This window comes from Sphaerodactylus townsendi, linkage group LG08, assembly GCF_021028975.2.
Source record: "Sphaerodactylus townsendi isolate TG3544 linkage group LG08, MPM_Stown_v2.3, whole genome shotgun sequence".
Classification (NCBI taxonomy): Eukaryota; Metazoa; Chordata; class Lepidosauria; order Squamata; family Sphaerodactylidae; genus Sphaerodactylus; species Sphaerodactylus townsendi.
In genome coordinates, this window is record NC_059432.1 from 105921667 (window position 1) to 105936654 (window position 14988).

At 47.3% G+C, this 14988-nt stretch overlaps 1 protein-coding gene across 1 annotated transcript in view; it reads left to right on the plus strand.

The window, feature by feature from the left end:
- Positions 1 to 14988, plus strand: part of SENP5 (SUMO specific peptidase 5) — a 61553-nt gene that overhangs the window by 13576 nt on the left and 32989 nt on the right. The window contains exons 2-3 of the mRNA XM_048506172.1: positions 7025 to 8568; positions 14330 to 14435. Coding sequence (XP_048362129.1) covers positions 7056 to 8568; positions 14330 to 14435 — 1619 coding nt within the window. The 5' untranslated portion in view covers positions 7025 to 7055. The remainder of the gene's footprint in view (positions 1 to 7024; positions 8569 to 14329; positions 14436 to 14988) is intronic.

The following is a 14988-nucleotide window of genomic DNA, read 5'->3' on the forward strand; positions in this document are numbered from 1 at the left end:
ACGAATTCTTAACCTGGCAAAAAGTGTCAATTAAATGGACAGATTTGCTTCCATTTAGCAGCAGCGGCTTCTGGTGCTTTGCCCCTAGTAAAAAGGGGTTTTTTTTGTCGCCAAAACTTTTTAAGCTCTGGGAAGGCTTCCGTGAGCTGCATTTTAATGGGGGTTGATTTTAACATACAGAGCCATATTTAATAACTATTTAAAAATTTGATTTTATTTGTGCTCTATCTATTTGTTTGTTTGCCGCCCTGAGCCCTTCGGGGGAGGGCGGTTTATAAATATAAATAATAATAATAATAATAATAATAATAATAATAATAATAATAATAATAATAATAATAATAATAATAATAATATGCAGAGGTTTTGCACGCAATGAGAGTCTCTTGTGCTTGTGCTTCTCTGTGTTCTTTGGGTAATGAAAACAGGCAAATGAGTTGAGCTTTCTTTCCTATGTGTATTTGGAGAGTTCTTGGTGGGTGTCCTAAAACGATAGCCAGCGTTGGCTGTCTTAGAATTGGCACGCCCTGTCCTTTCGAAAACAGTCTCGGAAGCGGAATGCCATATTTGTACTGCGGCTGGACAGACTGCAGCGAGGGCCTTCTTCAGCGTCCAAATCTGTAGCCAAAATCCAGGTGCCGCATCAAAAATCTTCTCTGCGTGATACGAGCTTTCTCTTGCCGGCTCCTAATTTAATAGGATCAAAGCAGAAAAAGTTTGGGGAAGAAAATTAATAGGCTTATTTAACGGAGATGGTTTCTGACCTTTGTGTTTTTATTGTACTGGTAGCTTATTTGCATGCGGTGGCGGTGGGGTTTCTGTGGTTTCCCAAGGAACACAAAAATTGTCTGCAAGAATAATGAGTTTTAAAACAGGTTGGGCGAGGGCGGTGTCTCCCTTTACTTTAATTGAACTGACGCTTTCTTCTTGTGTATATTCTGGCATAACTGAGCGGTGGTCCTAGAGTTTCCTTTTGAAGTTACCAAGCTTCTAAAAATGTCACCTGTCCTGAATCACTACTTGTTTAGTTAGATGATGTGAAGAAGCTCTTTCTCTGAGCTGTCGGAAGAGCAGAGATGGATTTCTGTGTTTGTCGGCAATGCTTTTGCAGCCGGATTGATTGCTCCAAGAAGAAGAGTGGGATTTGCATCCCCCCTTTCTCTCCTAAAGGAGACTCAAAGGGGCTTACAATCTCCTTTCCCTCCCCCCCCAACAAACACCCTATGAGGTAGGTAGGGCTGAGACAGCTCAGAAGAACTGTGACTAGCCCATGGTCACCCAGATGGTGGGAGTGCACAGGCTAATCTGAATTCCCCAGATAAGCCTCCACAGCTCAAGCGGCAGAGCGGGCAATCAAACCCGGTTCCTCCAGATCAGAGTGCACCTGCTCTTAACTGCTACTCCACTGCTTCTCCAACTAGTATGGTGTAGTGGTTAAGAGCAGGTAGACTCTAATCTGGAGAAATGGGTTTGATTCCCTACTCCTCCACATGGAGCCTGCAGTGTGACCTCAGACCAGCCATAGTTCTCTTCAAGTTCTCATCTCACACAGAGGCAGGTGGTGGCAGATGACCTCCGAACTGGCTGTTGTGGGTTTCCTCGCCTTTATAGCCGTGGTCTGGTAGGTTTTGCTCCTAAGATTTTGCCTGGATCTGTGGTTGGCATCTTCAGAGGCATGATACAGTCAGATGCGTTTCTTTCTGTGGCACAGTATGGAGTGATGGTCCCTTGCTTTGAAAACCCTACGGGGTTGCCGTAAGTCAGCGGTGACTTCACAGCACTTTCCACCACGTGTGTATCTTACAGCCTGTCTGTTTCTCTCTCCCTCTTTTCTTGCTTTTGCTTTTGCTTTTCAACTTGTATCATTAAGCTCTCTGGGCACAGGTATGATCATGACTACTGAGAGCTCCACGCTGCTTCCCAGCCTTTTGCAAGAGAAAAATAAGAACATGAGAAAGAGCCTGCTGGATCAGACCAGATTCCACCTAGTCCAGCATTCTGCTACTCGCAGTGCCCCACCAGATGCCTTTGGGAGCTCCCATGCAGGATGTGAAAGCAGTGGCCTTCTGCTGCTGCTGCTGCTCCCGAGCACCTGGTCTGCTAAGGCATTTGCAATCTCAGATCAAGGAGGATCAAGATTGGTAGCCATAGATTGACTTCTCCTCCATAAATCTGTCCAAGCCCCTTTTAAAACTATCCGGGTTAGTGGCCATCACCACCTCCTGTGGCAGCATATTCCAAACACCAATCACACGTTGCGTGAAGAAGTGTTTCCTTTTATTAGTCCTAATTCTTCCCCCCAGCATTTTCAATGTGTGCCCCCTGGTTTTAGTATTGTGAGAAAGAGAGAAAAATTTCTCTCTGTTGACATTTTCCACCCCATGCATAATTTTATAGACTTCAATCATATCCCCCTCAGATGTCTCCTCCCCAGACTAAAAAGTCCCAAATGCTGCAGCCTCTCCTCATAAGGAAGGTGCTCCAGTCCCTCAATCATCCTCATTGCCCTTCTGTGCACTTTTTCTGTCTCTTCGATGTCCTTTTTGAGATGTGGCAACCAGAACTGAACACAGTACTCCAAGTGCGGTCGCACCACGGCTTTATATAAGGGCATGACAATCCTTGCAGTTTTATTATCAACTCCTTTCCTAATCATCCCCAGCATAGAGCTTGCCTTTTTGATGCTGGCAGTCATTGTGGCCTGCAAAGGTCATTTTTTACAACAAACTGTGTCTATAGTTGTAACCAAGGCAGCCTTCATTTTCTTCGTGCACTTGCGTTAGGCGTGTCGCCATGGTATCAATATTCCAGCTCCTAGCGGTCAGTTGGCCGGACAAAGACCAGCAGCCCCCAGGGTAGGAAAGCCAAAGTGGCAGCGAATACTCTGAACCACAACGAAACAATTACCATGTGTTAAAATTATCCTTCTAACTTCCTGCTGTGACTTCCAATTCTGCATTCGTTTCCTGAAGATGGAGGGGAAGTTTGACATTCTCTTTCTGAAGCTCCACAGTGGGCATCGAAAAAGTTGATGCAAAACTTAGGAACCAGGGTGATGAAGAGGTGCCGTGTGCGAGAATAAAGCGAATTTGTGAAGTCTGAGTGGGGTTTTTCCAAGCCGTATCCACAAAGTTAATTCAGTCTTCCAGTGATGTCACTACCCCGTAATTGAAGACAGTTACTTTTAGGACTGCGTTTGACTAATTTAGTTTTTATTTATTGGCACTCCTAATTGAGATTTCTGAACAGTGGTCTTCTGTGTATATTTCGACACCTGTTTCATTTACACTTTAAGCCACCTTGAACTCTGCAACACAGAAAGATGGCTAATAAATGTTTTAAATATATAAAACAAATTAAGCGCGAGGATGTTCTACCCTTCTTTGTACAGCTTGCGTAAAAGATAGGCATGGTGGCTCTGTGGCAGATCTCAGTTAAAAGAATTTTTTTGTGCCATTTGCAACAAACCGGCATGTTTTTTAGCATGTTGTGGGGCTGACGCGTTTATCAGGGACTTGTTTTTAAATTCTTGAATTTCACCTTCTCTCTTTTTGAACTTGAGTTTCCGTCATGGCTCTTTCCTCTGGGTTTGTGGCTTTCTCATGTGTCACTCTCTTGGGATTTAGTTGAACAGACCAAGCGGGTTCCAGTACAGCACGTTCTATCTTGCTGCAGTGTCATGAATGTGAGATTTTAATAAGCTGTGTAAGAAGAAGAATAAGTTTGGATTTATATCCTCCCTTTCTCTCCTGCAGGAGACTCAAAGGGGCTGACAATCTCCTTGCCCTTCCCCCCTCACAACAAACACCCTGTAAGGTAGGTGGGGCTGAGAGAGCTCGGAGAAGCTGTGACTAGCCCAAGGTCACCCAGCTGGCATGTGTGGGAGTGTACAGGCTAATCTGAATTCCCCAGATAAGCCTACACAACTCAAGCAGCAGAGCTGGGAATCAAACCCGGTTCCTCCAGATCAGTGTGCACCTTCTCTTAGCCACTACGTCATTGTAAGCGCTTGTATTGTGCCTTCTGAGTGTTCAGAGTGCCTCCCATCCTCTTGGCGGACTTGACAGGAGACCCAGCTAGCTAGGTTGTCGCTCTCCCTTTATTACGGGTAGGGCTGATGGTGAAATCGGTTGCTTGCCTTCAGGTCTCCTTGCAAATTGGGGCTCGAGGAGAAGCTCTTGAGTTGGCTTGTGCTCCTAACTGTCTGGGAAGAAAAGTAGGTGATTTCCCAGCATCCTTGTGCCCTATCGACTTTCTGTGGACCGTACAGTATGTTGCGCACCAGAATCCTGTAATGCTGTTGCAAGACGAGTATGTACCGTGTTTCTCCGAAAATAAGACAGTATCTTATATTAATTTTTGCTCCCCAAGATGCGCTATGTCTTATTTTCAGGGGATGTCTTATTTTTCCGCTCCGCAGCTGCATGCTCTGGTGTTCTGTTCGACGGGCATGCTTCCAAACAGAAACTTTGCTACGTCTTACTTTCGGGGGATGCTTTATATTTAGCACTTCAGCAAAACCTCTACTAGGTCTTATTCTCAGGGGATGTCTTATTTTCGGAGAAACAGTAGAACTGGGGAAAGTGCCGGGGGCTGGAACAGCAAAGAGGGGAGTGATGAATTACAGGTCAGGGGCTAAACCAGAACCTCCCAATTGCATCCCAGCCTTGCTAGGGTCCCTTGGAACTAGCCGATACTAGAACGTGAGACACTCAACTTCTTGCATAGCACTTACAGAGTGAATGATGTCTGTTCTGACCTGCTCAAGCGTGGCATGTGGAAGGGTAAAGGAAGAAGCTGTAGATGGGTGGCATCTGACTGTGTCCCCCTTCCGCAACCTCTTGCCTGTCAAGATCTGTGATTTTACGCAGCTGTGCTGCTGTAAGGGGGGAATTGATTTAAATTGATTTGAATCACAAATTGATTTGAATCACAATTTAAATCGCTAGCCAGGAAAACCGGAGTTAAATGGCCACTAACCTGGATAGCTTTAAAAAGGGCTTGGACAGATTTATGGAGGAGAAGTCGATCTGTGGCTACCAATCTTGATCCTCCTTGATCTGAGATTGCAAATGCCTTAGCAGACCAGGTGCTCAGGAGCAGCAGCAGCAGCAGAAGGCCATTGCTTTCACATCCTGCACGGGAGCTCCCAAAGGCACCTGGTGGGCCACTGCGAGTAGCAGAATGCTGGACTGGATGGACTCTGGTCTGATCCAGCTGGCGTGTTCTTATGTTCTTAAATCATGGTTTTTTACAGAAAGACTCCTTTTTTGCTGGTATCTTAATATCTTAATATTTACAACCTGTCCCATTGTTTAGATTAGAATAATAATTTCCCAGATTAAATGTTAGAAATATATGGATAGTTCGCCACACAATAATTTCATAATTATCCCCGCATTCATTCGGGCCACCCAGCCTTGTGTTTCTTTTGTTGTGGTGGTTGCATTTTGCATGCATGCCTGCCTTACCCATAGATAGAGGAAGTTCATTAAAATATTTCCAGACTGAGTCTCTTTTACAGCCCGGTGCCATTATAGATTTTTTCCCCTCCATGAGAGAATGATATGATCAGGCTATGTACACAAATGTCCCAAGATCTGTGGAGTATTCTGCTCAAAAGGTTTCATTTTCATTTCTGCTTGTCCCTCCATCCTCATATTTGGTTCCTTGTGCAGATCTGTTCCATTTCTATTCATTGAACTTCTTGAAACTTAGCAGTGAAGAGGTGAGGGGTTGATTCTTTATGCATAGATTTTTGCAAAGGGACAATGGGATTATGGCTCTTCTCTCAACTTTATAACATTTTTTATTTGAAGAAGAGGCATCTTACCTCTGTAGACACAAAGATGCTTGGGTCTGAGAACCGCAGAACCAAGCATCTATGATAATACCTTCAGCATGGCCAATTGGCCATGGTGGCAGGGGCTGATGGGAATTGTAGTCCATGAACATCTGGAGAGCCACAGGTTGCCGACCCCTGTTCTAGATAGCAAAAATTACTCAAAAGAATCTTATGGAAACCTCTGGACGAACATCACATTGTAAATCAGTGGTTCTCAACCTGGGGGTCGGGACCCCTTTGGGGGTCGAACGACCCTTTCACAGGGGTCGCCTAAGAGTCTCTGCATCAGTGTTCTCCATCTGTAAAATGGATAAATGTTAGGGTTGGGGGACACCACAACATGAGGAACTGTATTAAAGGGTCGCGGCATTAGGAAGGTTGAGAACCACTGTTGTAAATGGATTAATGGAATTGTATTGTCAAAGGCTTTCACGGCCGGAATCACTTGGGTGCTGTGTGGTTTCCGGGCTGTATGGCCTTGTTCTAGCAGCATTCTCTCCTGACGTTTTGCCTGCATCTGTGGCTGGCATCTTCAGAGGATCTGATGTTGGGAAACAAGTGGAGTATATATATCTGTTGGAGTGACCAGGGTGGGTGAAGAAACAATGCCTCTGAGTAACAAAAAAGGCAACCAGGTCAATAGTGAGGGCATCTGAATAGAAGTATGAGTAACAATGAAGTCTATAGCATGGGAGTAACAATGGAGATAGCAATTGACCTGGTTGCCTTCTTTGTTACTCACATACATTGTTTCTTCACACACCCTGGTCACTCCAACAGATAAATATACTCCACTTGCTTTCCCAACATCAGATCCTCTGAAGATGCCAGCCACAGATGCAGGCGAAACGTCAGGAGAGAATGCTGCTGGAACATGGCCATACAGCCTGGAAACCACACAGCACCCAAGATTAATGGAATTCATTTTTTTTAAAAAAATAATGCATGCATATACAGTTTCATGCTGTGTAAGTAAAAACTAATCTTTATTTCATGATTAATATTTTTTAAAAACCCAATTCAAATGTTAAAAAAATCAAATGTAATGTTTTTTTTTTTAAATGCTGAGGAAAAAAATAATTTATTTTTATCCACCTCTTTGCTGGGGGATCGTCTTGACTTAAAAATTGCGTGTTCTCCTAATTTTAATACATAAATCTTTTTTTGTTGTTGTTGCAGCTGACCTTGAGGATCACAATGCAGCAGAAAAATGAGAGAGCATAGAAGAAGCTTACAGCGGAGAAGTTGGTTGCTGTCTTGTTGCCGAAAATGGATAGTGGGGTTTTGGGGGCTGAGGCGGTACTGCTTCCAAAGGAAGCATCTTCCTCTGCTTAAAAGGAAGAGGCCCGGCTCTTGGACGTTGGGCCGCTGGAGGCGAACGAAACCGTGCAGGACGAAGGAGTTTGCGCGGAAGTTGGCTCCGGAAGGTTTCCTAAATGCCGAAACCGGGCCGAGTGTACATGGCGAAAACGGTACCTCCCTGGAGGCAGTGTGCAGGAGTTCTTTTCCTTGGTGCAAAGCTGGAGACCCAATTACCGTCGCAGAGAGTCTAGGCTGTAAGCCCTTTCTCAGAAAACTTCTCCTGAACGAACTGAGCGGTCGGCTAACGGACTCACAGATTTGTCAAGGCAAGCAATACTGCCCCGAGGTCAGCAGCGCAGCCGTAACGGACGGCCACCTTGCTGACGGCGCAGCGGAGAGCAATAACGGTGCACGCGATGCAGTTGTCGTTCTAAATAACTCGAAGAGGCGGCGCTGCGGCCGAGGGCTGAAGCGGAATAGAACTTGCGGCCTCTTGACTCCTAGAGGAAGGCCTACCTTTAAGCCGTGTACTTTAAAAAGCAGATCTCTATTTATGATGTATAAGAAACTTTCTATGGTCAAGTTTCGGATTGGAGTTATAAAACGTCGTTCTAAGTTTTGGCGAGGCAAAGGTTGCAAGTCGAGTAAGAACAGGCTCAGCTGGGCGGATAAAGTCACCAGAGATCGACAAGAGGACTTCCACCAAAAAACCTTCACGGGGGGATCCTGTTCCTTGTTTCCCTCTTGGAGGTTGAAAAACCCCTCCCCCTGGAACGTGCCCAGTTGGTCAGATATGAACAATCACATGCCAGGACCATTAGTCGAGGAGAGTCGCACACATCCGCCGGAGACGCCCCTCGCGCGGGGGGCACCGTCGCAATGCGGCGAGGTCCGTTATAAGGAGCTTGCCGCCAGAGACCAAAATGGCATTACCGAGATCTGCGTGCCTCCGTTGCATAGAGTGGCCTGTTGTGGGGTGGAGGCTGCAGCGCACAAGGAGGAGGTGGGGGAGGCCCCCACGTTAGATGGTTGCCCTGGTGACATTTTCATCTCCATGACGGAGAAAGAGATCTCCGTTTCGGGTCAGGAGGATGGCGATTTGAATTCGGTGATGGGTGCTGACGAGATCGTTCTGGAGCCCTCCAAGGCGGATTCGGGGACGCCGGACAGTTTTGCTAACGGGCCCGTTTCTGTGGAGCCGGTTCAGAACGAGGACACTAGTAGCCAGATGGAAGTAGAAGGGCCCGTAGGGACGGACCAACGTGGCTCAGAGCTGTCAGATCACCTGTACTGTAAAAGCCCTCTCGAAGAACCCCGGAGAGAAAGCACAGGACGAAAATCAGGGACCCAAAAGGGTGGCAAGAGAAGCAGCCAGAGGGCTTCTTGCGTCAGCGACGAGCAATTGGCGGTGTGGCTCTGTGGTATATATGCTCATTTCATGCTTATTACAGATTTTGCTTAAAGACGTTCCCACAATTGCTCTTGTCTGGGTTGCTGCACTCGGCCGCGTTTGTTCGCAGGGAACGAAAATGGGGTACGAAGCAGTCGGCTTGCGGAGCTAATTCAACTGGGTTGTCCTCATTTCTTCTCGTCTGGCCTTAACTTGTGACTCACCAAGCCGCGTGCGGGTGACGGTGGCAGCTTTTAAGAGGAGCATAGCTCGGGTTTGGGTCAACTACCCGGGCAGCCAACATTGTCTTGCTGATTGTTCTTCAGCGGAGTGTCTTAGAAGTTGTGCAGGCTTCTTTGTGGTTACCCAGGGAAACGTTGATCATTGTGACTCATCACAGCTGGTGGTGCATCTGAGGTGTTCATGATGTGGCTGTGTGGCTAGAGAGACGGAGGAAATAGTTATTTGGGGGGACGCTTTCCTGATCCTCATTAAGTTAGTACTTCTATACTGCGATAGGGGGTTGTTAAAAAAAGGATGTGGCGGGTTTTTTTTGTTACTTCACATGTTTGTTTCTTTGTCTGAAATCTATTGATGCACCATTGAGATTTCAGATTTCAGAGACCTTTATTAGGCATATTCTAACACAAGGAAAGTAAGGAGTAAATCCAGTAAAAGTAATATGGTCAGCAGCCAGGGAAACCTAGTTCAAAACGCGCAGCAAAATTTTGGCTGCGATTTCTGTTATTTCAGCCTTGGGATTGTTGAGCGGGAAAATCATCTTTGCATTGATAGGAAGATCCGAGAATCCAACTGAAAACCCAGCCGAGGTTTAAGGCAGAGAAGTTGGGCCTAAAGGGGCTGCACTTCGGGCAGGAGAGCAAGATGTGTTCAAGGGAGTCAGTGTAAGTCGGGCAGAAAGAACAGTGTCGATCATGCCAAGGGATGTTTGAGAACCAGCCTTGAAGTAAAGACGATGGAAAGGAATTGCCTCTTGCTCTTCAGAATGCCCATCTGAGTTTATGGTCAGGAAGTTGGTTCAGATAATGGGCAGTACAGAGCTTTCGGGGAATAATCCCACAGTACAAGGGTGAGCAGGAACTCTTGTGCCTTGCTCAAAAGATATTGATATTCCTGCTCAAATAATGGTGCATGATTGCTTGAATACATCTGAGTCTGGTGCTGACGTCTTGCATTGTAGGATTCTTGTGTGTAAAAGCAGTTGTGGAGGGAGTCAGTTACGTGGCTTGCCTGTATTCCACCAATTGATCCTTTCTTCCTAGGTAGACGTGGCTTGCTAGCAAGTCTTCTGCATGATCCAGTGTGACTTTTTTTGCCACGTGTTTGCATTCCTGGGAAGCTTGGAGTCGCTCCTTGAATTGTCAACTTTTCGACCAGACTCTTTCCTCCTCAGGATGCCATCTGGGTGATTTTGTCCAAGCCCAGCAGCGCAAATGAAACCACCATCTTCTGTGGTGTGAATTGTTTCTGATGCTAGATTGCTTGATAGCCCGTGTGGCGTAGTGGTTAAGAGCAGGTGCAACCTGATCTGGAGAACCCGGTTTGATTCCCCACTCTGCCGCTTGAGCTGTGGAGGCCTATCTGGGGAACCAGATTAGCCTGTGAACTCCAGCACATGCCAGCTGGGTGACTTGGGCTAGTCACAGTTCTTCGGAGCGCTCTCAACCCCACAGGGCATTTGTTGGGGGGGAAGGGAAAGGAGATTGGAAGCCCCTTTGAGTCTCCTTACAGGAGAGAAAGGGGGATATAGATCCAAACTCTCCTTTTTCTTCTTGTTTGGTTGTGTTTTCTCATACATGTTTCAGAGCTGGCGTGAGAACATATTGGCATGTTTGGTGCAAGTTGTGTTGTGAGCAGAAGGCCTGAGAAAGTGTGGAAGAATGCATGCAATCGTAACTGCTTTTGGAGAACCTGAGTGACCCATGTTTTCTGGAATCATGTTTAGGCTGTTTGGAGATGTACGTGCCACATCTGGTCTTCATACTTCACATATTTGCTGCAGAAAGTACAGGTCTCTTGCAGGTGGTTTTGTACAGAGACCATAATATGTAGCATGCCTAGCTCCCCTCCCTGCTTTTAGGTTTCTCACCTTCTCCCCTCATCCTGTCTTTCTGCTTCCAAAATCCAGAAACATTCGCTGCTTCAGGGAACTAGAGAGGGAAGAATGTGACCACAGTGGCAGATTTTGGCCTGCAGATCTGCTTTCACCGTTTTACGGAGGAGAACTGGTCTTCTGCTTTTCCAGACTTAGCCGTGCCACCAGCTCTTTGAGTTGCCCCTTGTTAATTTATTAAAATTGGTACCACAGCGCTCAAAGTTCGTTGGTGGGTCGTGCCGAAAATGTCGAGATTCTTCGGTGTCAAACATGTTTAATTCATGGGGGTTTATTTTTGGAAAATTGAATCGCTTTAACAAGGTAAAGGTCTTGTGTGTGTGTGTGGGGGGGGGGGGTTGCGGCCATAGCCAGTCCATGTGCATGATAACCGACTGATGGAGGATCCGCTTGGAAAGTTGTTGAATACCACTTGGTATGTGCCAACTTATGCCTTGATCTGAGATTGCAAATGCCTTAGCAGACCAGGTGCTCAGGAGCAGCAGCAGCAGCAGCAGCAGCAGAAGGCCCTTGCTTTCACCTCCTGCATGTGAGCTCCCAAAGGCACCTGGTGGGCCACTGCGAGTAGCAGAGAGCTGGACTAGATGGACTCCGGTCTGATCCAGCAGGCTAGTTCTAATGCCCTAACTTTAGCCTGGAGTCCGGGAGGTGTTCTGGGTCTTAGTTGGAAAGATTTCATGCTAAGAACTGTTCTTGGGCCATGTTTGATAACAGTGATATGTAAACCATTTTTGTTGTTCTATGCAATGCCTCTCACGTTTTTCAATGTCATGAACTGGGAAATTTTTTATCCTGCATCTTTTGACTGTCGCGTTCAGCTGAATGAGCTGCAGCGTAACCAGCTCTTGGGACGACTGCACGTGGAGCATGAAAGCTTCGTTCTTGCAATTAATTCATTCTATATGCTCCCCCCCCCCCCCAGTAATTCCCAGCAAGTCTTTAAAGGGTACAGTCAGATTGCAATTAGCTTGTGCTTCCAATCATATGAACTTCCTCATTTGTGTTGGCATATGAATTTTTGTGCATATGTCCGAAATCTCTGTGCTTCTCCCAAGCTAGTGAATGGTCTGCTGATTGGAATCTACTGTGTCTGCCTAGAAATATAGTGCAATCACCCGCCCTCCACGTCCCCCAGGGTGGGTGGGCCATGACCAGATGACGGGCCCTCTATTTTTCCCTCCCCACGTCCCCCGGGGTAGATGGGCCATGACCACATGATGGTCCCACTACCCAACCCCTTCCCTCCCCCCAGGGTGGGTGGGCCATGACCAGATGACAGGCCCTCTGTTTTTCCCTCCTACATCCCCCAAGGTGGGTGGGCCATGATCACATGATGGTCCCTCTCCCCAACCCTTTCCCTCCCCCCAGGGTGGGTGGGCCATGACCCCCTACCCCTTCCTCCACTTCCCCTTGGGTGGGTGGGCCGTGACGACGGGCCCTCTACTTTTCCCTCTCCACTCCCCCAAGGTGGGTGGGTCATGACCACATGATGGTCCTTCTCCCCAGCCTCTTCCCTCCCCCCAGGGTGGGTGGGCTATGACCAGATGACGGACCCTCTGTTTTTCCCTCCTACATCCCCCAAGGTGGGTGGGCCATGATCACATGATGGTCCCTCTCCCCAACCCCTTCTCTCCCCCCAGGGTGGGTGGGCCACAACCAGATGCTGGGCTCCCTCCCTAACTCCTCCCCCTCCCCAAAGTGGGCTTGCCACAACCAAATGATAACCCCCCTCCCTCCCCCTGTCCCCAGGGTGGATGGGCCTTGACCAGATGCTGCCCCCCCCCCCAGCACAATAGCTGCATGACATCCATGCATTTTGCTGAGGCTGGTATATCTAGATGGGAGCTTCAGCACACTCAGAAATAATGTTCTGTTTTTCATCTGAAACTCTTTCAGATCAAGAACGTCTATTTATTAGGCCTGCGTGTTCCCTTCCATGGGCCTCTGGCTCTTAACATCACCAAGGGGCGGGGTCAAAGTGAATTAAAAAAAACAATTAGATATATCCCATCACAAGCTTGCTCTTGCAGTGCACGGTTCATGTGTCACAAACAGGTTACTTCCAGGTTGACAAGGTGTTCGTGGGCAGAATTAACTGGCTGTTGTGGGTTCTCAAGACTTTCTGGCCTTATGTGGTCATGGGTCACACAACCTGGAAAGCCTACAACAGCCACTTCCTGGGTTCATTTGAGAGCCAGCACGGTGTAGTGGTTAGGAACAGGTGGACTCTAATCTGGAGAACCTGGTTTGATTCCCTGGTTCTCCACATGAGCGGTGGCCTCTAATCTGGTGAACCAGATTTGTTTCCCCCGTTCCTACACCTGAACTGTGGACTGTAAACTGGAGAACCAGGTTCGATTCCCCACTTCTCCGCACGAAGCCTGCTGGGTGACCTTGGGCCAGCCACAGTTCTCCATTGAGCAATTGATGACATCTGGGTATTTGTCAGCTACCATTCAGGAAGGCAGGGGTTAAAGAAAAAACTTCCCAGGCTCCTCTCTGTGCTGTGGCTCCGCCCCTTCTCCTGGGCTCCAGTTTGTTCCCTGCCTTAGGAAGAGCAGGCATGGTGGCTCTCAGAGCCACCATTATCTAACAATAATGTACCTGTGGCTGAAATTTGCCGAGCCGTAACATGGTCCTCCTTATCCACCTTTGTCAGGCACCACAGGCTGAACGTCTTCAGCGCTGCCAATGCAGGTTATGGACGCAGAGTCCTTCAACATGTCATTGGAGAGGATTTTGACCCCACTCTTTAACCGAGTCTGTCACTGCTAGGGGAGTTCACCCAGATGTCATCTTGCTCAATGGAGAAATAACATTGGTCTTACCCGTGAAGGGGACTTCTCCATTGAGCAATTGATGACATCTGCCCTCCCATTGGTCGTTATCCTGCTCCAAGATTAGTTAGAATTTTTTTCTCCTTTCTTATATATATAGTTATAAGTATAAACAAACAGTTTGTTGTTCTGGTCAACGGGCCAGGAGGTCCTCTTTGTGTTGGACATATTGTTGCAGGAGCCCCTTGTTCCCTTAGCGCTCAACAAGACTTCCTTTTACTGGTTACTACGGCTTTTTGCTCTTGTATTGGGTGCGAGTTTGAACGTTGCAATGTCAAGTTTTACAGAATTTTTTTCAGCTGGATACTGCTTTATGGAGAAGCCAGAACTGGAGCCCAGGAGAAGGGGTGGAGCCACAGCACAGAGAGGAGCCTGGGAGGTTTTTTCTTTAACCCCTGCCTTCCTGAATGGTAGCTGACAAATACCCAGATGTCATCAATTGCTCAATGGAGAAGTCCCCTTCACGGGTAAGACCAATGTTATTTCTCTCAGAACTCTCTCAGCCCCACCTACCCTCACAAGGGGTCTGTTGTGGGGCGAGGAAGGGACAAGGAGTTTGTAAGCCACCTTGAGTCTCCTTACAGGAGAGAAAGGTGGGGTATTCATCCAAACTCCTCTTCATTTCAAAGCAGGTTCTCCAGCCCCGTCTCCTCATTTCTCTGCATTGCTTGTCATCCTGTTGATCCTGCTCATTCACTTTGCACCGTTCTTTCTTTTTCCTGACACGGGGAGGCAGGTTGCGGGAACTGACCTGTCGGCACGTCGGCCGCCTTGAAACAGGACGGGTCACCTGCATCTTTTAACTTTGCTGTGTTTTAAAGGATTCCTAGATGAAGTGATGAAGAAATACGGCAGCTTATTTCCGCTTTTCGAAAAGGACGTCATGGGAAGATTAAAGGAAGTCTTCAACGAAGATTTCACCCACAGGTTGGTAGCCACATATGCATATGTGGTAAGATGAACACTCCACGTTTCTATACCTCCTTTAATCCCGACATTGCAGTAGCCGTGTGCTTCTGTCCCTGTCCCAAGGCAATGAGGATGATTGAGGGACTGGAGCACCTTCCTTATGAGGAGAGGCTGCAGCGTTTGGGACTCTTTAGTTTGGAGAGGAGAAGTCTGAGGGGGGATATGATTGACATCTATAAAATTATGCATGGGGTAGAAAATGTCAGCCGAGAGAAATTTTTCTCTCTTTCTCACAATACTAAAACGAGGGGGAATCCATTGAAAATGCTGGGGGGAAGAATTAGGACTAATAAAAGGAAACACTTCTTCACACAACGTGTGATTGGTGTTTGGAATATGCTGCCACAGGAGGTGGTGATGGCCACTAACCTGGATAGCTTTAAAAGGGGCTTGGACAGACTTATGGAGGAGAGGTCGATTTATGGCTACCAATCTTGATCCTCTTTGATCTGAGAATGCAAATGCCTTAACAGACCAGGTGCTCAGGAGCAGCAGCAGCAGAAGGCCCTTG